At 42.1% G+C, this 26,927-nt stretch overlaps 1 protein-coding gene and 1 pseudogene across 4 annotated transcripts in view; one reads left to right on the forward strand and one right to left on the reverse strand.

Annotated features, from left to right (window-relative positions):
- BABAM2 (BRISC and BRCA1 A complex member 2) overlaps positions 1 to 26,927 on the reverse strand; it is a 443,349-nt gene that overhangs the window by 20,609 nt on the left and 395,813 nt on the right. For all 4 annotated transcript variants that reach the window (XM_027113518.1, XM_027113517.1, XM_027113519.1 and 1 more), the window contains one exon: positions 20,968 to 21,121. In XM_027113518.1, the coding sequence (XP_026969319.1) occupies positions 20,968 to 21,121 (154 nt within the window). The remainder of the gene's footprint in view (positions 1 to 20,967; positions 21,122 to 26,927) is intronic.
- On the forward strand, positions 14,564 to 15,946 carry LOC113623905 (serine/arginine-rich splicing factor 5-like; annotated as a pseudogene).

A 26,927-nucleotide genomic window follows, 5' to 3' on the forward strand; every position in this document is an offset into this window, starting at 1 on the left:
ACCCCCTGATGGCCTCTCCAGGCTTCCACGTGGGCCGGCTCTGCCCGCACGGCCAGGTTTGCTTTCTGAGTGCATATAAAGCTGGTCTTAGGGCTAATGCCACCTTGCCAGTGACACCACTGAGTAAAGGGCTCCTCTAAGAACTCTCTGGCATCCAGATAATCATTCTAGTCTGAGGGGAATAGGTCAAAGGCACTCTTAAACCCAAGGGTGCTGTACTGCTCCAGCCTACGCCCTGCTTTGTTTTAATTTTCACCTCCTGTTACGTGGACAAATTACTCCTCTGAAAGCGAGGTTAAAAGCCCTCTGCTTTGAGATGGATTTTTCCATCTCAACCGCTGAACACTTGGTCAGGGTGGGGCAAAGGGATCAGCAAGGAGGCACTGCTGGGGAGGAGGGCGAAGATCAAGCTGGTCTAGAAAATGCCATGAACTCCGTAGCAGGAGTGAACTTGCTCTTAGGGGCAGCAAGCATGAAGCTGAGAGCGGCAGCGCTGAAGGACATGCAGCCGAGTGGAGATCTGGAGATGACAGTTGTCAAGTAGTCCAGAGAAAATGTTCACAAGTCAACCAAACAAGTGTGTTGGGAATTCTCAGACCCCCTGAATTATTACAGAAGAACTCAAGGTAGTAGACCCAGGCTGAAGTTCAGACTCAAATTCTGGATAGCTGTGTGACCTTGGGCAAAGCACTTCCCTTCTCTGGGTCTTCTTTGTTTCACTTGCATAGTGAGGCAGCTGGACTGTCCTCCCAGCTCCAGTACTGTGGTCCCCAGACTCCCCAGAGCAGGGAGCATGCGGTCAGTTACTATCATGCCTGCTCTGGCCATCTCAAGTCACTCACGCCACAGGGACAGCTAAAGTCGCCACTTTTAGCAATGTTCCTGGAAGAAGCTCTGTGAAAGAGGGCTTGCACTTATTCCGTGAGACAAGTTATCAGACCACAAAGGCTGTCTTCATTCTGCCAATTGTCTGTGAGAATGTTCTGAAGAAAGAAGGCTGGGGAGATGTGAAGGCTGGTACAAGACATCCTGCCCCACTTGACCTCTGCTCCCACCCCAAACACACACAGCGGGACCCATCAGCATTTACTGTCTCTACCCAGGAAGTGATTTGAAGGCACTGCCGAAGTCTGCTGAGCAGAGCCTTTATTACCTGAGGGACGAGACTAGAAGATGGGGGGGGGGTCCCCCTCCCCAGGAAGGCGGACAGATTGTTCTGACCGATTCCTGAGCTGTCCCTCCACAAAGGATGCCCATATCAATTTAAATTTCAAATAAACTTCAAATAACATTTCCGTGTAAGTATGTCCTAAATTTTGCATGGGATATACTTATACTAAAATTATTTGTTGTTTATATGGAATTCAAATTTAATGGGGCAACTTGTATTTTTAATTGCTAAAACTGGAAACCCTAACTCTGGAGAATAAGAGTCAGTCTCATGGGTATTGAGGTGGCAAAGAAAAGGTGAAAGGGCCCAAGACAAGCATTCCTTTATAGTGGTGCACCAGTGTGACCACAGATCTCAGTTTTTACTGCCTTCCTTACTATTTCCAAGGCAAGAAGGCTCTATTATGCTTTATATATCTGTGCCAAGGCAGGTCACTGTATCAATATGTAATCTGCTAATTTAAGAAAAACCTTATTGCCTACAGAAAAGGAGATCAAGTGTCTTAGCACAGCAGTTAATAACAAGTCACCATTAATTGAACATCAACAATAACCCAGACATTTTACAGTCATTTTCCCACTTAACATTCACAGTCCACTGTGAGAGAGGACTGTTATCCTCATGTACAGATGAGAAAACCAACATCCACAGCGGTAACAAAATACTGCTAGCAAGTGGTAGAACCAGGATTTGAATTCTGGCTGGTCTGATCCCAGAGCATCATTCCTTCTACCGTGCAGAGCTCTGTTACCTGCCTCTTTTCTTTCCTTCTCTCCTGCCTCATCTACTGCTGCCCCCTTCAAAGGAGACTGGCCTACCTGGAACCCCATGGTTCCTGGCCTCTGAGCCTCTGTTCCCTCTGGCAGGAGTGTCCTCCCTCCATCTCTGCACATCAGTTCCTACCCACCCTCTAGAGTCAGCCACCTCAATCTCAGGAAACAGACATCATCATCTCTCCTCGGGACTCTGACTGCGTTTCACCTGCACGTTGCACATGCTGCTGCCTGATAAGTTATTTATGTAGAATTTTCATCTCACCTCTGGTCCAGTGAAGGCAGACTGTGTCCCACGCATCACTTAACATGGTGCCTGATACCTACTTTGAATTCAATAAATATTTGCTGAATGAATGAATAAAAGAATGGGAAAAATGCTGGTGATCTGGGCAGGACCTAATCAAAATGACTGCCACTACAAATCCACACTGGGGCTTGCCAAACCTGTGTGCTGACCGAGGCAGAGAACCCAGAGACTCTGCAGTTACAGACAGACAGTTGAGCTCACTTGCCTGGCAATTTTGGGATAACTCAGGCAATCAGTCTGAGGAAGAGTGGCAGGGCATTATAAGAGCAGAATGTCAGTCTAAAAGTTGGGAAACCCAAGGTATATCCTCAGTTCCTACACTAAGTTACACTGTGACCTTGGACAAGTCACTTCACTTTGTGGGGCCTCAGCTTCATCATCTGTAAAATAGGTGTAACGGCAGTACCTGTCGCATAGGGTTGTTACAAGAATCACAGGAATTAAAATATATAAAGCATTTACAGCTGTGCTGGTGCAGTGAAAGCCTTCAATGCATATTTATTCTTATCATTGTCTATAAGATGATCAGGAGAGACTGGTTGATCCATTATCACTTATTCTCAGAAACAAACAACATAGTCTTGCCTTTACATATACGTTCCCATAAATTTCACTTTTCTGGGCAACTGAAATAATGACAATTTAAAGATTATCCGATCCCCAAAATGATCAATAATGGAAAATTTTGGTCTTCTAAATTTGATTTTTAGAAGAGCTACAGAGCTTCCCACTTTGCAATTTTGACTTGTACTCAGTGTACTGAGTAGTTAATGTCATGGATGCCCTATCATTGGAACAGAATCTCAACCAGTGATGGACGGTTCCAAAAATCAATCAGTGGGCTTTGTAGCTGGGACTCTTCACAACAGGTGGATGAGTTTTAGCGCCTGGAGGGCAGCGACCCTGTGTGTGTGTGTGTGTGCGCGTGTGTGTTGTGGTCCCCAGCGCTTTGCACATACTCTGTATATACAGTTGACCCTTGAACTACATGGCTTTGAACTGCATGGGTCCACTTAACCACGGAGATTTTTCAATTGTAAATACTACAGTACTACACAGTCCATGATTGGTTGAATCCGCGGATGTGGAGAAACTCTGGATACAGAGGGTCGACTGTATGTTATATGTGGATTAACCCTCGCATTGTTTGAGGGTCAACTATTGTGTATATAGCTCTCAAATGTTTGCTGAATGAATTACTAGCAATAACTTCACTGCAGAAGCCGTTGTTCCACTTGATTCTCATAATCACGGCTGCTCTAAAGCCTGTTCTCCCCATGGCCGTGGCACTTCTACCTGGCAACCCAGCCCTGACCATCCAGGGCACTTTTTCTCCTCAGAGGGGACTCTGGATAAGAACTACCCTAGGTCACTCCAGCCTCACTTCTGCTTTCTTGGCTTCCATTTTCCATTAGGCATGACTAAGTGCCAGAAGTTCTGTCTGGGAAGATAGGAGTCACTGGAATTTTTTGTCCTCTTCTTGACTGTGCAGCCTTCCTGCTGGTTTGGAGGCAGCTGTGAAGCAGTGTCTTTCCTTTGGCCTGCTCCATCATCATACCCTTTTTCTTCTTTTGCCCACTGATTATAGTAATAAGTTTAGCCACAGGAATGTTCCCCTTCCCTTAAAGGTACTCAGTGTCAGGTCTCCATACTCTTAGGAGAGCTATTTCTGCTCAAGAATACCTTGGACTTTCCCCGTGGCCACAGCATCCCTCAGCCTGCTGGCTGAGCCACTAGGAAGAAGGTTCGATGCCCGGCCACCCCAAGGGAAGGTGGTGGGTATGTGGATGCAGGCATGCTGCCCTCCAGCCCTTGACTCCATTGTGCTCTCCTGTGAGCAAGGGAGCGGGAAACAGGCAGAGTGAAGGGGAGAGGCCAGAGGCGGCTTGGGCCGGCCCTGGGCCAGTGATCGGGTAAAAGGGCTCTCATCTTTGTACTGTATGGCCTTGAACAAGTTCTTCCAGGAAATGAAGATGATGAAGTGAATGTCAAGTTTACGCCGATCACTGGGCTGAGGGTTTTCAATATACCAATCACTCCATTTAATCTCCACCACAATGGTTGATGCTGACCATACTCGACTTGGCGGCACTAGATGCCTAAGGTTCCTTCCGTGTTCCACGTCCTGAGACTGGCCCCTACTGTCACACTTACCTTCCTAAATGCACCCCTGCTTGGTCACCCAACCTAGCTCTGCTATTGGCTGTGGATTTTGGAGGTCATAGTGGTCACTACCCCAATATCTGCTCCCTGTTTTTGCTCACCTCTATAAAGCTGTGATTTTAACAAGTCATGAATCTAGTTCATGTTCACAGGTGGTCCCTGTGCTGAAGGATCTGACCACAGACAAGACAGAGTCCCATTTCTGCAGAAGCAAGGCCTCTGCTTGTCACTAATGATGTGCACAGATTAGACGGTCGTCCTTTGATGCTTCCCCTATTTCTAGAATGCATGCCTCAATGAGAAATGATAGAACCATGCGGCTTGGCCCTCCTGCCTTGGCTGGACTCCACATCATAAGCCCTGAGCAGCCCCGGCGGCACCTGTCAGAAACCAACACGCACATCTGAACAGTCAAGCCTAATTCCCGAGAAGCTGTTTTAACTTGACATCTGAAAAAGTATTACATCTAGAAGTATTTTACTGGGTGTGTGTGTTCAGGGCATATGTGTGCACGTCCCGCAGCTGAAGTGTTCTATAAATATTAGATACGGGCTGTACAAAAAAACATCACGTACGGAGTGTACTTAATTCCATTTAGCAATGTTTTCAATTTGTGTCTGACCTCTGGCAACAGAGATGGAATTTTGTCAACACGAACAAAAAAGTATGCTAAACTACCTTAAACACAATTTTCACTTAAAACCCCAGAAATATGTTAGAGCTCAGTGATCATCAGCTACTAGCCCAGTACTTTCAGATGAGGGTACTGAGGCCCCGAAAGGTGAAGTGTCTTTTCTAGGTTCACCCAGGAAATTAATAATGGTGTCCAAATGAGACCCAGGTCTCCTAACTCCCAGGCTGTTATTCTCTGCATTTTCTTTACTTACTGTACGTTTTCCCTTCCAACCGTTCAAAGGCAACTCCGATTCCATGAATAAGCGTGTGTTTCTACTTTCATATGCTATAAAAATCCAAAACCAACTCCCCTATTCCTTCCCTTCTGACTTTATAGGACATCTGTCTATTTTTCCAAGAAAATGTAGGGTTGTAACTCACAAACAAGGAAGTAGGTGCACTTGGTTATCATGAACGTTTTCCCATCCTGGGAGGGATACCCAAGCCTGATCTGATCAGTAGCTCTCACAACAGCACAACTAAGTGAATTCCCCCAACTAAGATGCGTTCATCTCCCAGTTACTCTGCTGTGTGCAGCTCCTTCCGGCTTGCATGACTGAGACCAGAGAGTAAAGCCTCATCCTGTTTCCCACTGAGAAAGCAGCATGGACAGGGGGTTCAGTCCTGAAAACAGCCCTCAGAGTGGCCAAAGAGTGGAATCAAAGGAAGCCAGGAGCCCAGCTGGAGGGCCTGGGAGGGACGGCCCGAGAGGTCCTGTGGAAGGAGCGGGGAGGCTGCGCGGGGCTGCGAATGCTCTGTGCCTGGTACAGCCTGGTCTGCACAGGCTGGAAGTGTGGTGAGCAGCCCACTCCAGGATGAGGGCTGTATTAGCAGTAATTGATGGCCGTGCTTTTTAATGGAGCTTATCATTTCACAGCAACAGATGTCAGGTTCTAATAAATAACATGTTCTCTCTGCCCTACGCAATTTGGAGAGGATGCCTGGATGCCAGGCAGATCTGGAGTCCTCCCTGTCTCTGTTGCTCTCTCTTCTGAAGGAAAAAACAAACCAAATCCCTTGAAGATACTTTTCAAAATAATTCTCTGTGAGAGTTCAAAGATCCAAGAATTTCATGGTATTTATTTCCTTTATTTTTCTCCTCACAACTTCCTTCTCTTTAAACCCTAGGAGGGATGGGTCAGCTTGTGAACACAGGAACCCGGGGCGCGTGGGGGAGAGGAAGGTTTGGCGCCCTTAGCCTTCCCCAGTTCCTCGGGAGGCACCATCACTGGTTCCTCTCCTGTCTTCTACGGGTGCTCTCATCCCCCAAGCGAGGCCAGCCTGGGCCTGGAAAATTCCCTCTTCTCTCTTGAGGGGAGTTCAGCTGAGATGAGGTTGGGAGTTTTTAGAGGGAACTATTCCTAGGAAACTCAAGGCAAAAAAAAAAAAAAAGAAAGAAAACCTATGAATCATAGCAGCAGCTGGGCTTGCAGGCTCTGCACTGAGGTCTGAGCTCCGATGGGGCCCGTGTGGCCGAGCTTTCTGGGAGCCCCAGCCTGGTTGCTCTGCCTAGCTCGGGGCTCTCCCTTCCATTCCCAGGACGCTTCCTGCCCAGAATGGCTCAGTTCTGCAGCTGCTCCCCTCGCAGAAAGGCTGTGAGGGTGAGCAGTCAGTGGCCACAAGTCTTACCTTCCTGGTCAACCCCTACCCCTGGGTGCCAGATGGGAGTTCCAAAAATACAGTTACAAAGGGGAGGGATGGGCGGGGGCGGGGGGGGGGGTGTTAGTGGTCCTGGGAGAGGGAGAGGGCTGCAAAGTCCCCGTCAGGGTTTTCCCTAACGCAGAGCGATGACTGGATACCTGGGCCCCAAAGCTGGTTCAGTCAGCGTTCCCTCTGGCCAGCTTACCAAGCACAGGGACTGCAGAGAGAGGCCTGACGCCACAATTAAATCTTACCAGGAGATGTGAGTAGGCTCACATTATAACCACTTATGCTTCAAGATCACCCTTCCCCCCACGAGCCCTACCCTGTTCTCTAAAGAATTCTCAGGCCTCAGGGCTCCTGCGACCGTACTGTGAAGTACCCTCTTAGGACTGGGATTTCCACGCAGTGCTCCATGGCATCCCAGAGGGGTCCCGGAGGCCAGAGTAAGAGAAGGGATGAGGGGCACATCAGGTGGGGACATCTAACCCCCTTCTCTTGAGGAGAGAAGATCTGTTTTTACCTGTTTTACTTAGAGGGCTAATGCATAAGACTGGACTGAAGCATTTAGCAGCTAATGAGAAGTCTGAAGGAAACAGTGTCTTTGGGAATACTAAGGTATTAACGATGAAAAATAATTGAAATAGCCCAGAATGTACAATTTTAAAAAATTATTGAAAGAGAAAGTTATTCTGCAAAGACAACAGAATGACAAATAACAGAAGTATGCACGGTGAAGAGCCACGTATGGGGAATGAGGGATTGCTTTGGGAGTATCTCGATAAGTTTCTAAATAAGAAAATAACATCTCTTTCTGACATGGAGTCAAGAGGGGAAACAACAAAATGTTTTAGAAGGCTCATGATGAATTGCTTGCATGTGTTGACCGAGAAGCTATTTTTCGAAATATTCCATTTATATAATGGATTTAATGCGTGACAAGCCACTGCAGTAGGTGGTTTTAGGGTTCAATGCTGCTCTGAGAACATACTCAGGCCCCTAGGATCAACCTAATGCTTTATACAATGAAACTCAGGGAAAACTCACTCCACTTATTCACAGATTTATCAAACTAGAAAGGATTATAAAAAATTATCTGATTCATTCATTTAGACAGAGCTAAAGCTATGTATAAGATACCAAGGTAGGTAACGAGAGGGTTCAGGTTTTTTTTTTTAAGTGATAGTTGGTTTTATGTAGATTATACAGTTGAAGGATGGAGGTTTTCCACCTTTCAAACTGGCTGTACTGGCACCAAGAAGACACAACCATAGGGGACAGCAGCCATGGACGGAGCAGCCTAGAACTTAAGAATCTCTGGCCAAGTCACTGAGATTTGAGGGACTGTTTACTCGGTTGCATGCGAAGCTAGCAATGCTGACTCCACCATCTTTTAATTAAAAATCTCTGTTTTTCCTCCAGGTATGATGACGCTGAATTCTAACATTTACTGAATGCTTATGATATGACAGATCCTATGCTGGACAATTCACCTACATTACCCTGTGTAGTAGGCAGAATTCTAAGATAGCTCCTAAGATTCCTCAGCCCCTGGTGTACACTCCCTGTATAATCCCCAGGACTGAAAAATGATGAATTTCATTCCTGTAAGTGGGTTATGTTACATGGAACCAATGGATGACTTTAAGGAAGGGAGATTAACTGGTAGGCCTGACCTAATCAAATGAACCCTTTAAATCAGAGACTAGATGTCAGTAACACAGAAGTCAGAAATTGGAAACATGAGTGTTTGATGTACTACTGCAAGCCTGATGATGGAGGGGCCCACGTGGCAGGGAATGGCCTCCACCTGACAGCCAGCAAGGAAGCAGGGACCTCAGTCTTACAACCACAAGGATCTGAACTCTGCCAACAACCTGAATGAGCTTGGAAGAGGCCCTGGGCCTCCGATGTGGTAATGGCCCCAGCCAACACTTTGATTTTAGTCTTTTGGGACCCTAAACAGAGAAGCCAGGAAAGTTGTGTTGGATCCACAGAGAGTGTGAGATAATAATTTGTGCTGTTTTAAGATATAAAATTTGCGGAATCAACAATAGAAAATCACACACCCCATTTGATATTCTAAACTAGCTTCACTATTTTATAGATAAGGAGACAGATTCAGACTATGAATTTGCCTAAAGTCACACAGCTAGTGATAGCAGAGACAGGTTTAAACCCAACTCTCTCTTGACTTTAGGGTCAGTGCTCTTAACTGCCACATGCATTTCCTCTCTGTATTTATGTTACTCAAATGCCAGGCCTCTGAGGAGGGAGGCTCAGACAAGTGGTAAAGAGAATGGGAAACTTTATCTATCTGCCTGGGTGTGGATGTGCAGAAAGCCAGAATAAAATGGAGCATAATTTTTCTTTCTTTTCTAAAATTCTTTAGAAGTCAACTGACTATTAAAAGCCAAAGTAATAACAATGTATTGTGGGATTCATAATATATGAAGAAGTGAAACATCTGAATATAATAGCACAAGAGAATTACATTGTTTTAGGCTTCTACATTATACTTGAACTGTTGTAATATTAATTCATGGTAGACTGAGATAAATTAAGAATATATTTTAGTGTGCTAATAACTAAAATATGATACACAGAGCTATAACTAAAAGACGAATATAAGAGAGAATGGTATACTAAAAAAATACTCAGATAAATCAAATGGAAGATTTGGAAGGGAAGAACAAAGGGATAAAGAACAGGGGAAATTAAACAACAAATAGTAAGAAGACAGACTTATACCCAACCAGCTCATTAATTATATGAAATATAAATGAATGAAATACTCCAATTAAAAGGCAGAGATTATCAGACTAGATTTAAAAAACCAAGTTACAAAAGGTTTCCTTGACATATAAAGGCACACATATGATGAAAGCAAAAGGATGAAAAAAGATATACCAAGCAAAAAATAGGCACAAGAAAGCAGGAATGAAGACGCAGATGTAGAGAATGGACTTGAGGACACGGGGAGGGGGAAGGGTAAGATGGGACGAAGTGACAGAGTGGCATGGACTTATGTATACTACCAAAATAGATAGCTAGTGGGAAGCAGCCGCATAGCACAGGGAGATCAGCTGGGTGCTTTGTGACCACCTAGAGGGGTGGGATAGGGAGGGTGGGCGGGAGACGCAAGAGGGAGGAGCTATGGGGATATATATATATGTATAGCTGATTCACTTTGTTGTAAAGCAGAAACTAACACACCACTGTAAAGCAATTACACTCCAATATAGATGTTAAAAAATAAAAATTAAAAAAGAAAAAGAAAGCTGGTGTAACTATATTAATATCAGACAAAGCAGAATTCAAGTGAAGTAGTGTTATCAGAAATACCGAGAATCATTTCATAATGATAGAATGGCCAATTTATCAAGAAGACATAACAATTCCAAATATGTATGTACTTAAATAACAAAACTTAAAAATGCAAAAAGCAAAAAATGACAGAACTAAAAGGAGAAATAGGCAAATACAAAATCATAGGTGGAAATTTTACCACCTCCTTTCAGTAACTGTTATAATAATAAACACAAAAAATAATAGTAAGGATATAGAAGATTTGAACAACACTAACAAGTAATTTGACTTAATATGCATATAGAACACTATATCTCAGAACTGCAGGACACACATTCTTTTCAAGTTCACATGAACTATATCAAGATGGACTATATGTTGGGCCATAAAACAAGTCTCAACAAATTTCAAAGGATTAAAATCACACAGATTATAATCTCTGACCAAAACAGAAATTAAACATCAGTAACAATAAAGCATCTAGAAAAATCCCCAAACACTTGAAATTCAAGCAGCACAATTAAAAATAACTCATGGTTCAAAAAGAAATCACAAAGGAAATTAAAAATTTTTTCTAACAAAATGATAATGGAAAAGACATACAGATCGCCAAGAAGCACATGAAAAGCTGCTCAACATCACTAATTATTAGAGAAATGCAAATCAAAACTGCAATGAGGTATCACCTCACACCAGTTAGAATGGGCATCATCAGAAAATCTACAAACAACAAATGCTGGAGAGAGTGTGGAGAAAAGGGAACCCTCTTGCACTGTTGGTGGGAATGTAAATTGATACAGCCACTATGGAGAACAGTATGGAGGTTCCTTAAAAATCTAAAAATAGAACTACCATATGACCCAGAAATCCCACTACTGGGCATATACCCAGAGAAAACCATAATTCAAAAAGATACATGCACCCCAATGTTCACTGCAGCATTATTTACAATAGCCAGGTCATGGAAGAAACCTAAATGCCCATTGATGGACAAATGGATAAAGAAGATGTGGTACATATATACGATGGAATATTACTCAGCCATAAAAAGAAACGAAATTGGGTCATTTGCTGAGATGTGGATGGATCTAGAGACTGTCATACAGAGTGAAGTAAGTCAGAAAGAGAAAAACAAATATCGTATATTAACGCATATATGTGGAACCTAGAAAAATGGTACAGATGAACTGGTTTGCAGGGCAGAAATAGAGACACAGATGTAGAGAACAAACGTATGGACACCAAGGGGGGAAAGCGGTGGGGGGGGGGGGGGTGGTGGGATAAATTGGGAGATTGGGATTGACATGTATACACTGATGGGTATAAAATGGATGGCTAATAAGAACCTGCTGTATAAAAACAAAAAAAATATCAAATTTTGTGGGATACAACTAAAGCAAACTTTAGAGAGAAATTTATACCTTTAAAGGCTTATATTAAAAAAGAAGAAAAGGGGTTTCCCTGGTGGCGCAGTGGTTGAGAGTCCACCTGCCGATGCAGGGGACATGGGTTCGTGTCCCGGTCCGGGAAGATCCCACATGCCGCAGAGCGGCTGGGCCCATGAGCCATGGCCGCTGAGCCTGCGCGTCTGGAGCCTGTGCTCCGCAACGGGAGAGGCCACAACAGTGAGAGGCTCGTGTACCACAAAAAAAAAAAAAAAAAAAGAAAGAAAGGATTAAAATCAATGATCTAAGTTTCTATTTTGAAAAAATTGAAAAAGAAGAGGAAATTAAACTGAAAATAAATTGAAGGAAATAATAAAGACAAAAGCATACATTAATAAAATGGAAAACAAACCATGGATAAAATCAACAAAGTAAAAGCTTGTTTCTTTGAGAAGATCAGAAAAATTGATAAACCCCTAGGTAGACTGTTTTTAAAAAAAAAAGGGAGAGGAAAAAGATACAAATTTTCACTGTAAGGAATAAAAGAAGTTATATCACTATAGCCCCCATAGATATTAAAAGGAAAATAAGACAATACCATAAACAATTCTATGGCAATCCATTCAACAACTTAAATATGATGGATAAATTTCTTAAAAAAACCCCACAACTTGCTACAACTAACACAGGAAGAAATTTTAAAAAATCTGAATATCCCTATATTTAGTATAGACATTGAATTTTTTTCCCCACAAATAAACTCTACCAAACATTTAGAAAAGAATAATGCCAAACCTACATAAACTCTTTCAGAAAACAGATAAGGAAGGAAAACTTGCCAATTCCTTTTATGAAGCCAGTGTAGTGCTATTATCAAAGTCTAACAAGGACAACACAAGAAAGGAAATTTCAGACTAGTATCATCCATGAACACAGATGTAAAACTTTTAACATAATTTTAGCAAATCAAATCTAATAATATAAAAAAGGATAAAATATCATGACTCAGAAGGGTTTATTTATCCCTGGAATGCAAGGTTGGTCTAACAGTCAAAACCTAATTAACGTAATTCACCACTCTAATAGAAGAAGAAAAGCCACAGGATCATGTCAATAGAGGCAGAAAAAGCATTCTACAGAATTCAACACTCACTCATGATAAAAACTCTTAGCAAAGTAGGAATATAAGGGAATTTCTTCAATCTGCTAAAGACATCTATGTAAAACCTACTGGTAACATCAATTTTAATGTGGAAATATAAGGCCAGATGTCTGCTCGCAGCACTTGTGTACAACACTGGACTAGAGGTCCCAGTCAGTGCAAGTAGGTTAAAAAAAAAAAAAAAAAAGAAACTAAAAAATGTAAAGATTTAAACACTAGAAAGAAAGAAGTAAAGCTGTTAACAGATGATACGACTATTTATGTAAAAAATTCTAAGAAATCTATAAAAAAGCTACTAGAACTTAGTAGGATTGTAAATTTAGCAATGTCACAGTACACAAGGTCAATATAGAAAAATCATTTCTATGTCTATATACTAGCAACAACTGGAAAATAAAATCTGAAAAGCTATCATTCACAATAAAAGCAAAAACATTAAAAAATATCCAAGACTTCTACACTGAAATCTTAAGACATTTCTGAGGTAAATTACAGAAGATCTAAATAAAACCATGTTTACTGATAGGAAGAATTTGGTATTGTTAAAATGTTGATTCTTCCCTTGTTGACCTACAGATTCAATGCCATCCCAATCAAAATCTCAGGAGGCTTTTCTTTTGCAGGTTGGGGTTGGAAGTGGCAAACTGATTCTAAAACGTATACAGAAAAGAAAAGGACCTAGGACAGCCAAAACAATCTTTAAAAATAATAAAGTTGGAGAATTTACATTTCCTGATTCTAAGAACCATTGGTATTGGTATATAAACAGAAAAATAGATAGATGAAATAGAATATCCAGAAACAGACCCACTCATATATGGCCTATTTATTTATTTATTTATTTTTGCTGTACGCGGGCCTCTCACTGTTGTGGCCTCTCCCGTTGCGGAGCACAGGCTCCGGACGCGCAGGCTCAGCGGCCATGGCTCACGGGTCCAGCCACTCCGCAGCACGTGGGATCTTCCCAGACCGGGGCACGAACCCATGTCCCCTGCATCAGCAGGCAGACTCTCAACCACTGCACCACCAGGGAAGCCCTGGTCTATTTATTTTTACAAAGGCATGAAGGTAATTCAATGGGGAAAGAAAGGTTTTTTTCAACAAATGTTGCTTAAATTAACCTGGAGATATATAAACAAAAAAATTAACTTTAGTCTCTACCTCATACCACATCCCCAAATTAATTTGAGATGGGTCATAGACCTAAATGTCAAACCAAAACCAAAGCTCCTAGAGAAATACACAGGAGAATCTCTTCATGACCCTGTGGAAGGTAAATAATTAAGAGGATACAAAAATATTAACATAAAAATAAAACACTGATAGGGCTTCCCTGGTGGCGCAGTGGTTAAGAATCCGCCTGCCAATGCAGGCATCACGGGTTCAAGCCCTGGTCCGGGAAGATCCCACATGCAGCAGAGCAACTAAGCCCGTGCACCACAACTACTGAGCCTGCTCTCCAGAGCCAGCGAGCCACAACTCCTGAAGCCTGGGCGCCTAGAGCCCGTGCTCTGCAACAAGAGAAGCCACTGCAATGAGAAGCCCACGCACCACAATGAAGAGTAGCCCCCGCTCACCACAACTACAGAAAGCCCGTGCGCAGCAACAAAGACCCAACGCAGCCAAAAATAAATAAATTAAATAAATAAATAAATAAAAACTAAAACACTGATAAAATAGATTTAATTAAAAATAAAAAATTTCTGCTCATCAAAAGATACTGTTAAGAATATGAAGAGTTGTGGAGAGACGTAGACGAGTTGAGTCCTGGTCTGCGGGGAGGCTGCCGGCTCCGTCGCAGACTACGGACCTCTCTGGGTCTCAGCTGCCAAAGATCCTGTCCGGTAGGTGAGTGGCTCACTTTGAGGGAAAGGCTTCTCGGATTGAGGCTTCTTCATGGCCGCTCAGATCGCGAGTGGTCAGCGCTGCTCTCTGTGCGGAGGATGGCGTCCAATGAGCACAGTTTATTCGAAGAAGTACTAGCCTGACATGAGTGGCTGTCGAGTATTCATCGGGAGGCTAAATCCAGCGGCCCGGGAGAAAGATGTGAAAGATTCTTCAAGGGGTATGGACGAATACGAGATACTGATCTGAAAAGAGGCTTTGGTTTTGTGGAATTTGAGGATGCCAGGAATGCAGATGATGCTGTATATGGACTTGATGGAAAAGAACTCTGCAGTGAAAGGGTTACAGTTGAACATGCTAGGGCTCAATCTCGAGGCGGAAGAGGTAGAGGACGCTACTCAGACCGTTTTAGTAGTCGCAGACCTCGAAATGATAGACGAAACGCTCCACCTGTAAGAACAGAAAATCGGCTTATAGTTGAGAATTTATCTTCAAGAGTCAGCTGGCAGCCTATCTGTGTCGTTGGCCTTATGACGAGGAGAGCCTGTGGGTTATCCTAATTGTTGTCTCGGTCACTCTTGGTTGGGCCTGGTTGACTTTGCCAGTCAGCTCCTACAGTGATCAATTGGCCACCTCTAGATATGTGTTTGTCGGTCTAGACGTAATCGGTGCACTTCCTTGAAGTGCCAGGTTGCAGTGATCCCAGAGCGTTGATAACGTGATCTGATCCCTAAGTTGAGAGCTGTCTTCCTGTAACGCTTCCAAATAAGAGGTCCTGGTCAAAAAGAGTTCAAAGATACGAAATTAGGTGGTCGTTGGAATCCTGATCGCAGTAAAGTGGTCCTTGGTAACTACACAAGAGTAGAACATGTCTGCATCCGCCAGTAGTCTGCTAATAGGGAGGGCTGTGCGATTAAAGGCTTCCATCGATTGGGTAGTGTCCTTCAAGTGGGTGGTGAAGAGCCAGTTGGGCATATGTCATGAAGGTTTCTCCGACCGATTAATGGTTTGCTGCTTGACTAGCCTAGGGAAATAATAATAAGGGATCTCAAAGATTTCATGAGACAAGCTGGGGAAGTAACCTTTGCGGATGCACATCGACCTAAATTAAATGAAGGGGTAGTTGAGTTTGCCTCTTATGGTGACTTAAAGAATGCTTTCTGGAAAAAAAATAAATGGGAGAAAAATCAAATTAATTGAAGGCAGCAAAAGGCACAGTAGGTCACGAAGCAGGTCTCATTCCCGGACCAGGAGTTCCTTGAGGTCTCGTAGCCGATCTCGTTCCCGGAGTCGCAAGTCTTAGAGCCGGTCCAGGATCCGGAGCCGGAGCAAGTCCCGTTCTGTTAGTAGGTCTCCTGTGCCTGAGAAGAGCCAGAGACGTGGTTCTTCAAGTAGATCTAAGTCTCCAGCATCTGTGGATCGCCAGAGGTCCAGGTCCAGGTCCCAGTCCCGGTCAAGGTCCAGATCAGTTGACAGTGGCAATTAAACTGTAAATAACTTGCCGTGGGGGCCATTTAAAAAAAAAAATTTTTTTCCCAAACCATACTTGCTAAAAATTCTGGTAAGTATGTGCTTTTCTGTGGGGGTGGGAGTTGGAGGGGGGTGGGTTGGGTTGGGCTGGGTATCTTTGTAGATGTGGACCACCAGGGGTTGTTGAAAACTAATTGTATTCAGTGTTTTTGATAAGCCTTCTGCTCACATTTTTGTGAATGTCTGAAGTATACAGTTTGTGTATATTGACAGAGCTCTTTTATAACTAAAGCAAATTTAATTTTTTTGTACTAGAAAAATTTGAACGTTTTAGTTCCTGGTTATTCAAATATGTTGATACAGAATTAGTTTAATGCCTCACTTAAACTAATTAATAGCTTTGGACACTTAAAAGAGCTCTAAATTTGCTTGTACGTAAAGGCTTAATTTGAGTTTTCCTTGTTAGGGTCAAGGGGTGTCCGTCCACCCACCCTTTAACAGCTGCCTGGCAAAGACGTTAAAGCAGCTGTTTGTTATTGATAATAAAAGATTATAAAACTGAAAAACCAAAGAATATGAAAAGGCAAGCCATAGATTAGGAGAAAATATCTCTAACACATATTTCTGACAAATATATAAAGAACTTTTAAAACTCAATAATAAATAGACCAACAACCTGATTAAAAATAGGCAAAATTTGAACAGACCCTTCACAAAAGAAAACATACCAATAAGCACATGAAAATATGCTCATCATTAATCATCAGGAAATCAAAATTAAAAACACAATGCCACATCACTTCATCCCCTATAGAACAGCTAAAATTAAAAAGACCGATAATACCAAGTGTTGGAGAGGATACGGAACAACTGGAACCCAGCATATTGCCGGTGGGAGTATAAACTGGTAGGACTTCGAAAAAGGTTGTCAGTTTCTTATAAAGTTAATCATACACATACTCCCAGGTATCTACCAACAGAATTGAAAACATATGTCTATTACAAAGCTTATATAAAAGTTCATACCAGCTCTATTCATAAAAATCCCCAAATTGGAAACAACCTAAATATAATTAGCAGATGAATGGATTAGTACATTATAGTATATTCATATAATGAAATATTGCTCAGCAGTAAAAAAAAGGAATGCCATAACAGATAACTCTAAAATAATTATGTTGAATATAAAAGACACAAAAGAGTACAATCTGTATTATTCCATTTATTAGAAGTATCTAGAAGAGGAAAAACTAAGACATGGTGATAGAAATCAGACAGCGTTGTCTTGGGGGTGAGGGGACTAATTGGAGAGGGGTAGAAGGTAACTTTGTCAAAACTCCATCAAAAGATACACTTAGGGACTTCCCTGGTGGTCCAGTGGGTAAGACTCTGCATTCCCAATGCAGGAGCCCGAGTTCGATTCCTTGTTGGGGAACTAAATCCCACATGCATGCTGCAACTAAGAGTCCGCATACTGCAACTGTGAGCCCACCTGCTGCAACTAAAAAACAAAGATCCCGCATGCCGCAATGAAGATCCCGCATGCTGCAACTAAGACCCAGTGCAGCCATAAATAAATAATTGTTTTTAAAAGAGATACACTTAAATCTGTCCACTTCATTGTACGTAAATTATAAGTGTATGTCAATTACATGACAATAAATATCTTTAAAAGATATATGCAAAACCCTTGCCTTCAAAGGACTCACAGGTCCATTAAGGAAATGAGATATATACAAAGATGTGAAAAAATCAAAGAATAATACAAAAGAGATTTCAAAGCAGTATATGACCAACAGTCAACCAAAACTGGAAAGAGGGGAACGAGCTGCCTGCAAGTTAGCATGGATGGGAAAACCATAAGGAAGAATGTGGAAGGAAGGGTAGACCTGCAGGAGCAGAAGGACAGCAGGAGGAGAGCAGTGGGCACAGGCACCGTGGGACAAAGCAGAAGCTAAACCCAACGGTCTTTCACATGTCCACCCACTGACTGACCCTTCATATCAAGCCCATCAGTAGGGAGGAGTACAGTCTTGTTTTACACGATGAAGTTCAGGAAGGTTATAGCCCTGCCCAAGGCCACAGAGCTTATAGATTAGAACTTGTGATAGGAACTGGGGAACACATGACCCTGAAGCCTGTGCTCACCTAGCAGAGGGTAATTTACTTGTGAGGACAGAATTTGCTGAACAGCCACGAGCAAGAAGTACATGTCATAGGAAGAGCCCTGGCCAGAAAGTGTCCTTTCTAAATTCACATGCTTAGAATTTTGCTCTGCAGGAGGGAATAAACAGCTGACTCCACTCAAAGGGCTCTAGTGCTGTTCATAAACCGTGAGAGTGTTTATGTCCTGGGCAGAGCTCTCCAAGTGAATTATAGCCTTTTACGCACTGTATACATACAATATTTTCAGCAGGGGGTGTAAGGAATGCTGCAGCTGACCTTTCTCTCTTTCTGTCCTGTCTCTCCACCTTCTCCACCAAACTCTGGTCTGTACTGCAGGACAGTTCTCTGGTTGTGCTTATCCATTACCTGGCCTTCTGACACAGCTCAGGGAAGTTACTCAGGTCAATTTAAGAAGGAGCTTTTAAACTATTTCTTCTTCCTAGCATGAGCTGCTGGCTTTCTCTTTTATTACATTTAAAATGGATCCATCTTCATTACAGTAGAAAGCAGACTTTTTTTAACATTACTTCGGATGTTTTCTTTAGGCTGGTAAAGTAAAGCAAATGTCTCTTGCAACTCTGAACCAATCTGTTAAGATAAACAGGCTTCACTTACGATATTCCTATACTGAAATCATAGGCTTGTGGTCTGCAACTCCTTAAAGACTCAATTCATACATTCTAAAATGTCTACTTAAGAAGCGCGCGTGTGCGTATATGGACGCACGGACACACACACACACACCGAGATAGCTTTGCCATGGAAACCACAAAAACACATCTGGTTCAGACTCCACAGCACATACCACAAATAACAGCCCATCTTCTAAGGGCAGATCCTATGTATACACAGGGAAAGCCCAGAGAATTAAACAACTGCAATCCCTCAAATGTAAAGCTTACATCATAATCCCCCTTTTCAAGTTTATTTCAAGATAAGTCAGTCTTACTCATTGTTATTAGTCACATTTGCATATGTTTGTTATTTTCCTTAAATAGAATTTCAGACTTGGGCATCACAGACAAAAAGGAATACAGGGAGGACGGGCACACTAAAGGTTCAGGTAACAACAGCTCTGGATTCCACATGTGAATCTGGGGAGGTCTGGATTTCTAGAGAAAGCTACTCTGTCATTTAAAAGAGCCCCAACCCTGCTATGAGTGAAGGCCTTGTACTACAGAAAATATAGATGCCAGTGGGTACCTGAGGATGGAAATTGGACCCAGGGAGGGGAAGGAAAGGGCAAGAAGTCTTACCAATCAAGAGCATTCTAGGTCTGAAAGCCCAGGTTTTACTAGTAGGTACTTTAAAACCGTCACACGTTTGATATGATAAAGGCTTTGATCTCTCCTGTTGGGCTATAAATTCCATGAAGACATGGACAATTTCTAATTTATTTATCATTGTATCCCCAGCAAGGGGCACATTGCCTGGATCACGGTAGATGCTCAGTAAATACTGGATGAGCAATAAAGAGGATGCTGAATTGATATTCTTCATTTCTGTGATTCTTTGGATCTGATCATCCTTCAGCTGGGATCACAGGTGCGAGCACATGGCTGTACGGAGTGATACAGTAATAACCACCTGCCACTCTTATGATTTACTTTTGGAAACTATGGTGTTGATCCACTGTTGCTTCAATCTAGGAAGGCCATGGCTCGTGAAGACTGGTGTTCCAGATACCAAAGTCTTACCTATAAAACACTCTCTGCATTTACACTTACATATTCCATATGACTGGTGAAAGCTTTCTACAGAGAGATTCATGTGCAATAGTTGTATCTCTAAATTCCAAGCTCCAGCTAACTTCAACCTTTATCAAATTCCCAACTTACTTCCATAAGGATTTTAACAGTCCTAAGCTATCTGTGTAGCCATTTATTCAATCAAAGAAGACATAGGCCCTACTTTGGGTAATGGCTGCAGAGATGCAATGGGATATATAATTCACTCTGTTCCTTCAAAGACATTATAGTTCCATATGAAAAACTAGGTACTGGATCCATGTGTTGACTACTAGGCAAAAATTCTATTTGTTTACTGTCAGCTGAAGTTTTCCATTAAAAAAAACTGAAAGTAGCTGCCAATATTCTCTTCATCGACACCAGTTATTCCTTAACTCCAATTTCTACCTAGTACTTATTCTCTAATCTAAATAGAAAGGTAGAGGGACTTCCCCGGTGGTCCACTGGTGAAGAATCCGCCTTACAATGCAGGGGACGCGGGTTGGATCCCTGGTCAGGGAGCTAACATCCCACATGCCGCGGGGCAGCTAAACCTGTGTGCCACAACTACTGAACTCGCGCTTCTCAACTAGAGAGCCTGCGTGCCGCAAACTACAGAGCCCAAGTGCTCTGGAACCTGCTTGCCACAGCTACAGAGGCCACATACCCTGGAGCCTGCGTGCCACAACTAGAGAAGAGAAAACCGTCGTGCCACAACTCTAGAGAAGCCCGCACACCACAACGAAGAGCCTGTGCGCCGAAACTAAGACCCAACGCAGCCAAAAATAAATAAATCTTAAAAAAAGAAATAAAATAAATAGAAAGGTAGATTTCAGAAAAATCATATAACCCATTTAAAAAGTAAAAAAGGCAATCTACCTGAGGAGGCTAGATGAGGAGTTGGCTAACTTTTTCTATAAAGGGCCAAATAGCAAGTATTTTTTGCTTTCCAGGCCACATGTGGTCTGTTTCAACTACTCATTCTGCTATGGTTGCATGAAAGCAGCCATAGAAAATAAGTTTAAAAATGGGTGTGGCTGTTTCAATAAAACTTTATTTACAAAAACAGGCACAGGGCAGGATTTAGCCTCCAGGCAGTAGCTTGCCCAACTCCTGGACTAGATAAACAAAATGTTTCTATTTGCAAGAAGTAACAATTGATTCACTTACTTTGCTCTTTTGGCCATTTCATTTCCGTCCCATCTGGGGCTGTATGGATAATTTTTCTGGGCCTGGGAATAAAGCTGTCCACTGTTGGTAAAGTGATAGACGGACTGGAATGTGAGAGTCGGCTGGTCTCGAGGAAAAAACAGGGGCAGGTCAACTGCAAAGACAGAGGAAAGGAAAAGAAAGTTAGGGCTTAAATGCCTTTTAATACACTTTTTGGGCTAAACCTGAATGTTGGGTACAAGACTATTTGAACCACAAGTACTGGTTGAGGCTTAGGCAAAAGGTATGGAGAGAGAGAGACCAAGAAACACAAGGTGCCTTCCCTGTCTTCATGGAGTTTACAATCTAGGAGGAGAGGCAAATCACCCATAAATAAAAATTCAACCAATATGAGGCCTGATGTGCAGGTGCTGAAGGAAGACTAGGAAATGGTGACAGAAGCTGGCCACCCCCAGCCACCTGACCTGCTGTGGCACTTACCTTGTCCACTATTCCACAGAGGAGTTAGTCGTATATGTGCTTTAAGTCTCCATTATATCAGAAACTCCTCAAAGGTGAGGCACTGTCTTCCTCATCTAGAATTCGATGGAGGAGGTGGGATGGAGACCATCTTTAAAGAATGGATTTGGAAAGGGGATCAAGAGGGCAAGTGATAATCTTTCTTTTTTATAGGATATGGCAACTGGGCCACCAGAAAAAAGAAAAACGTTATCACTTACTTCCAATCAAGCAGTGAATTTTGATACTCAGCAGTTTTACATTTTTCCATATGTGTTACCATATATATCTCCTAAACCAGTAGGAGCTCCTTAATGGAATGCAACAGGGACTACATATGTCTACTGTTGCAGTATAGACTGATTCTAATATTTGCTGTTAACAAGTATTATGTGCTTTATTTGTTCATTTTGGGATCCTTTAACTCAATTTTTTAAAATAAAATGACTTCCTTTAGTTGCGGCATGCGGGATCTTCAGTTGTGGCATGCATGTGGGATCTAGTTCCCCAACCAGGGAGCGAACCCGGGCACCCTGCATTGGGAGCGTGGAGTCTTAACCACTGGACCACCAGGGATCCTGCATGCTGCAACTAAAGATCCTACACGTAGCAATGAAGATCCCGTGTGCTGCAACTAAGACCTGGCGCAGCCAAATAAATAATTTAAAAAAATGACTTCCTGCTTTCAGTTGAGGCAAACCATCATTAAAAATGCAGACTGTTTCAATGGCACATGCCTCAAGGCATATTAATATGTATTTCTGTAAATGTTACCTACTTGAAGGACACAGAACAGGCACGTTAATTAATTTACAAAAAATAATAAGAAAAATGTGTATAGACTTTTATAGCTTTGCAGAGTACCTTTATATACTTTATCTGATTTGATACTTATAACTCCTTGAAGCAGACATTATTTTTACCAGCTGCATTTAACAGATGAACAGACTCCGAGAGGTTTATTAATTTGCTCAGGCCATAGCTACGCAGACACAGGACTCAAGTCTAGTCCTATGATTTAAATCCTAAGCTCCTTCTACTGGTCACATTGCCACCTGCTCTTGGGTTTACTGGTATCACCTGCTCACAACACACTCACTACGTCAAAATTACAATTTAGTAAGCTAAGGTCTCCCCTGTGAAGGAGGTATCGGCTTCAACTTTTCGGCTCCATGAGGCAAATACATGACAGAAAAATACATACTAGGTAGTTATACACGTATCACCATGTCAGTGGGGGCGACATTTGACTTGGATTAGGCCTACTAAGTACCCAAAATGATTTCTTGAAGGAAGTTAGGCTTGCAGCAAACTTAAAAAACTGTCCAGTTGGTAAGGCCTCTTAGACGTCTAAGTATATCTGACTCTGACTCAGTGCTGCAGGGGGTTTCTGACAAATGAATCACACCACGACCAAAGAAAAGTGGCAAGATTTTGAATGTCCACTCTTTAATCACATTTTCCAAGTGCCTCAATGCAGTTTCAATACATGTCTATTTGTGCCAAAGCAAAGATGTGGTAACATATAGGAATAATACAAAACATGAAAAACAGAGCAATTCAAATGATAAGTCATTGCATTCAGAAAACCCTTTGGAATCCCTTCATCTTACAGAGCTTCATCTGTAATGTCTTCGGTCTTTTTGGGTGTTTTTTGTTTTTTCTTTTTTTTTTTTTTTACATTTTCTTGGCTGCCCCACGTGGCATGTGGGATCTTACTTCCCCGACCAGGGATCGAACCCGCACCCCTTGGAATGGAAGAGTGGAGTCTTAGCCACTGGACCACCAGGGAAGTCCTGTCTTCAGTCACTTTGAATAAATATCGTTTTCTAAAACTGTTTATCTCTTTTCTGATCACTCATTTCATTTCCTCTCATTAATTTTAGAAAAATGCCTACTCACATATTCTTTCCTTTGATTTCAACTATGTTTATAAGTTTCCACACATTAAAATGAGATTCAGATGAACCCCCAAAGCAACAGCAATAGCACTGGTGAAAAGTGTTTAACATGCAAGCTTCCCTTCAAAACAGCAATAATTTCAAATAATAAAATTCAATGGCAATAATATACAAATTCAGAGTAAGAACAGTCACCCTTCAGTATCCCAGCAATACAGATAATACCATAGGCTTCATGATTCTCAAGCTACCAGCTTTTTGGAGCTTTGAAATGCATTATATTTTTTGTTCCTGTTATTTTGTTTTCTAGAAAATGAGTTGCTGGAAGCTTTTTTGAAGTCAATATTAAAATTCAAACACAGTGGCTACAGGGGGCACAGTGGCTGTAGCGGGGGCAGGACTGGTCAGAGTCCCTCAAAGGTAAAGTCGGTAATCCACATATTAATTCACATATGAGAAAATAAAATTAGAAAAATATAAATACCTTGCTCAGCTTAACTAGGGTATATCCTGCCTGGACCAGTCAGCAGTCACTAAAAGGATGGCTTCTTTAAAAATGTTCTATGCATAAGAAGGAGTGAATAAATAAACGATTTATGAGAAATACTTTGCATTTTTCTTAGAAGAATGATTTGAATGGTACCAATTAGTCAAAATTTTAAAAAAACTAAAACTTGTTTTCCTTATCCCCGAATGTTTCTGACACTTCAGATTTTGCCTATAGGCTAAGTCATGATTTTCTGATGCATAGTAAAATAATGACTGGTGGGCCTTCAAACAGCTAACTTCCTTTATGGAACTCCCAAGGTTCTAAGCAGTTTGGGCTCATCATCTCAGCCATGTCAAATCTGAACATTTTAACCTTTGCTTCCTTAGAACCCAACCTGTCTACTAGCTCGGGCTTGATTCCCAGAGTAGAACCATTCCATTTGGTTCAGTTACTCGCTGTCAGTATAATGTTCACAACTGCTTCCTATTTCCTTCTTTCTGTATACAGAGACTGAATTTTGGTCAGCTCTCGAGTCAAAGAAGGCATGGTCCCCACCTGTTCAGTATAATTTCAATAACCATTTCTGAAGCATTACTTTCTTCAAGAACTTGTCGAAACAAGTCACATCCAAACACTGCTAATTCTGCTCAACCTGGGCATTTCACAGGAGTCACTCACGGGGTTCTGACACCCTGGCAGAAGGCAGGAACAATTAAGTTCTGCACCAGCTTGCCTCATACTGGACAGTGGCTGCAGTAACAGGTTCCACTGGTCACAGTCCCAGAGCTGGTGGTGCTGTCCAAGCAACCACCCTCCGTGCAGCTTTGAGAGGGAGCTGAACGCACTGATAAACTCTGCTGCCTCTCTCTAAACCATGCTGAAGTTCCGACAGTTTTACCTTCTCTAGTAAACAAGCGTAACTGCCCCTATGTGCTCATCCTTGCACCAGAAGAAGACTTCATTAGATTTATCTAAGTTCATAAGACTCTCTAAAAACTGCTCACTTCCCCCAAAACCTCAACAATGGAAAAGTGACACTGAACAGCCAAAAGAAAGGCCACACTGTGTATCTGACCCACAGGACAGCTGCCAGATACTCACTCAACATTTCAGGCATAGTTCTAACAAGTTTGATCATATGGTTTTTCCAGAAAAAAAAAAAAAATCTAATGATGGCAAGATTAGGGCAAGGGACATTAACACCAAGTAGTGATAATTAGCAGTCTGGCATAAAGCAAGGAGAGAGAATACTAACTAAAAGCAGACTTAGGAAATCAAAAAGCAGCCGAGTCTGGGGTGATTCAGTGTAGGAGCAAAAAGCTCCACCGTCCCTCAAGCTGTAACCGTACATAGTGACATCCACTCCCAATCTCGGTAATACGGCCAGCACTCTTGGTTGCTTACCCAACAGCCATTCTCCATCCTTCTTTTTTACGGGCAGAGCCCTCCTCCCACCCCATAGTCGGAGAGTGCTGGGTATTCACTCCCTCAGACTTCCCATAAAACCAAGGTATAGAAATGTGACTCAGTCCTGCCAATGGGACCTGAGGGGAAGTTGGCCAGGGGTCTTCTGAGAAATATTTTCCTCTCTAATTAAAGACACATGTACGGAGAAGCCCCCATTTCATTCTTGCCTAGATCTTATCACGTGAGATCTTGGGACTTGGAGCTGTGCACCCATCTCATGACCATGAGCTTTTGGAAAGTCAGTCTGACATCACTGAGCTGAGAATTCATCATTCTCTGGTACTGCCCAGCTCTGGATTTCTTGTTATGTGAGATGATTACAAGCCCTAACTATTTAAACCTATTTAATCAGGTCTTCTCAGACCTGCAGTCAAAGGCAACTAAAGGAAATGTTATTTCTTGCAGCTTCTGTTCAAGGAGGCAGGATAATTGTATAATCTATTTCAGAAACATTTCCACCAAGCATGGTTAAAAACATTCAAGGCGCATAAATAGGAAAGTTTTAGTTGTCTGGAAAATTCAGTTATGTGGGACAGTTCAATCCTTGAAAATGCCAAACAAACGAGGGGTTAACCATAATTGCTTCCCTGGGAGTCACATCATCAAATATTTTCGTCATTATTCACAAGTCAGCCATTATTTCATTTCTCCAAACCTTCCAAACTCTATATTCTTGTGTTCTTGGGTTAGCAGGGAAGATGCTCACGGAGTCACTCTGTGGTGGTGATGGTCCCATTGCCACTTCCAGTCCTCTCAGGCCCCTCTGGTTCCTCGAAGTCTCATTAGGAGATAGTTTTAACCCCACGTTGAATGGCTGTAAACTTCCCTTCCAAAGATGATTCCCACTGAGGTCAATTCTTCCTAAAGGTAGTTTGTACACGTCTCATTCCCAGGCTGCCCCCACAGTGGGCACACAACCAATTAGGGAAGCTGCCGTTTATTTACTGACCACCCCGATCTTACTAACCACACGCTAAACCTCTGAGACGCACAGATTCTAACCACTAGGAAGTTAAATACCATACATTGCCTACAAGAAATATAAAAGTCAAGTTTTCCAATTCAGAAGTGTCCCTACTCAAGGCATTAAAAATCAAATGGTGTCTCCTTTTACTATCACTGCCTTCCATTTAAGTGACCAAGGAGACTAAATATTAACCACATTTTATTAAACTGGTTTCAATTTTTCACTATCTTTTACTGATTTGATCACGTAAACAGATTACCTTTGGGGTTTTACTAGTATTACCAAACTAAAGCCTGAAGTTTCTTGAATTTTGCTGTAAACGCTAAAAATCCTAATATGGGAGGTGACAGCACGGTATGATGGAAAAAGGTACCTACAGCCTTTGGAGTCAGATAAAAATGGGTTCAATTGCTAGCCTCATTCATTTATTAGCGGTGAGACCATAGGCAAAATATTTCATCTCTTTGAATCTTGATTTTCTCATCTGCAAAATGAGGATAATAATTCTTATAGCATTGTTGAAAGAACTGAACAAAAAAAGAGCAGGTACTAAATAAACATTCCTTCTCTCCCCCTACTCATCCTTTTCCTTAGTTTTTTTTTTTTTTTTTAATCTGGCTTTATACACTCTTCCATA

The sequence above is a fragment of the Aethalodelphis obliquidens genome, unplaced genomic scaffold, assembly GCF_003676395.1.
Source record: "Aethalodelphis obliquidens isolate GAN/ISIS:26980383/991018 unplaced genomic scaffold, ASM367639v1 scaffold12, whole genome shotgun sequence".
Classification (NCBI taxonomy): domain Eukaryota; kingdom Metazoa; phylum Chordata; class Mammalia; order Artiodactyla; family Delphinidae; genus Aethalodelphis; species Aethalodelphis obliquidens.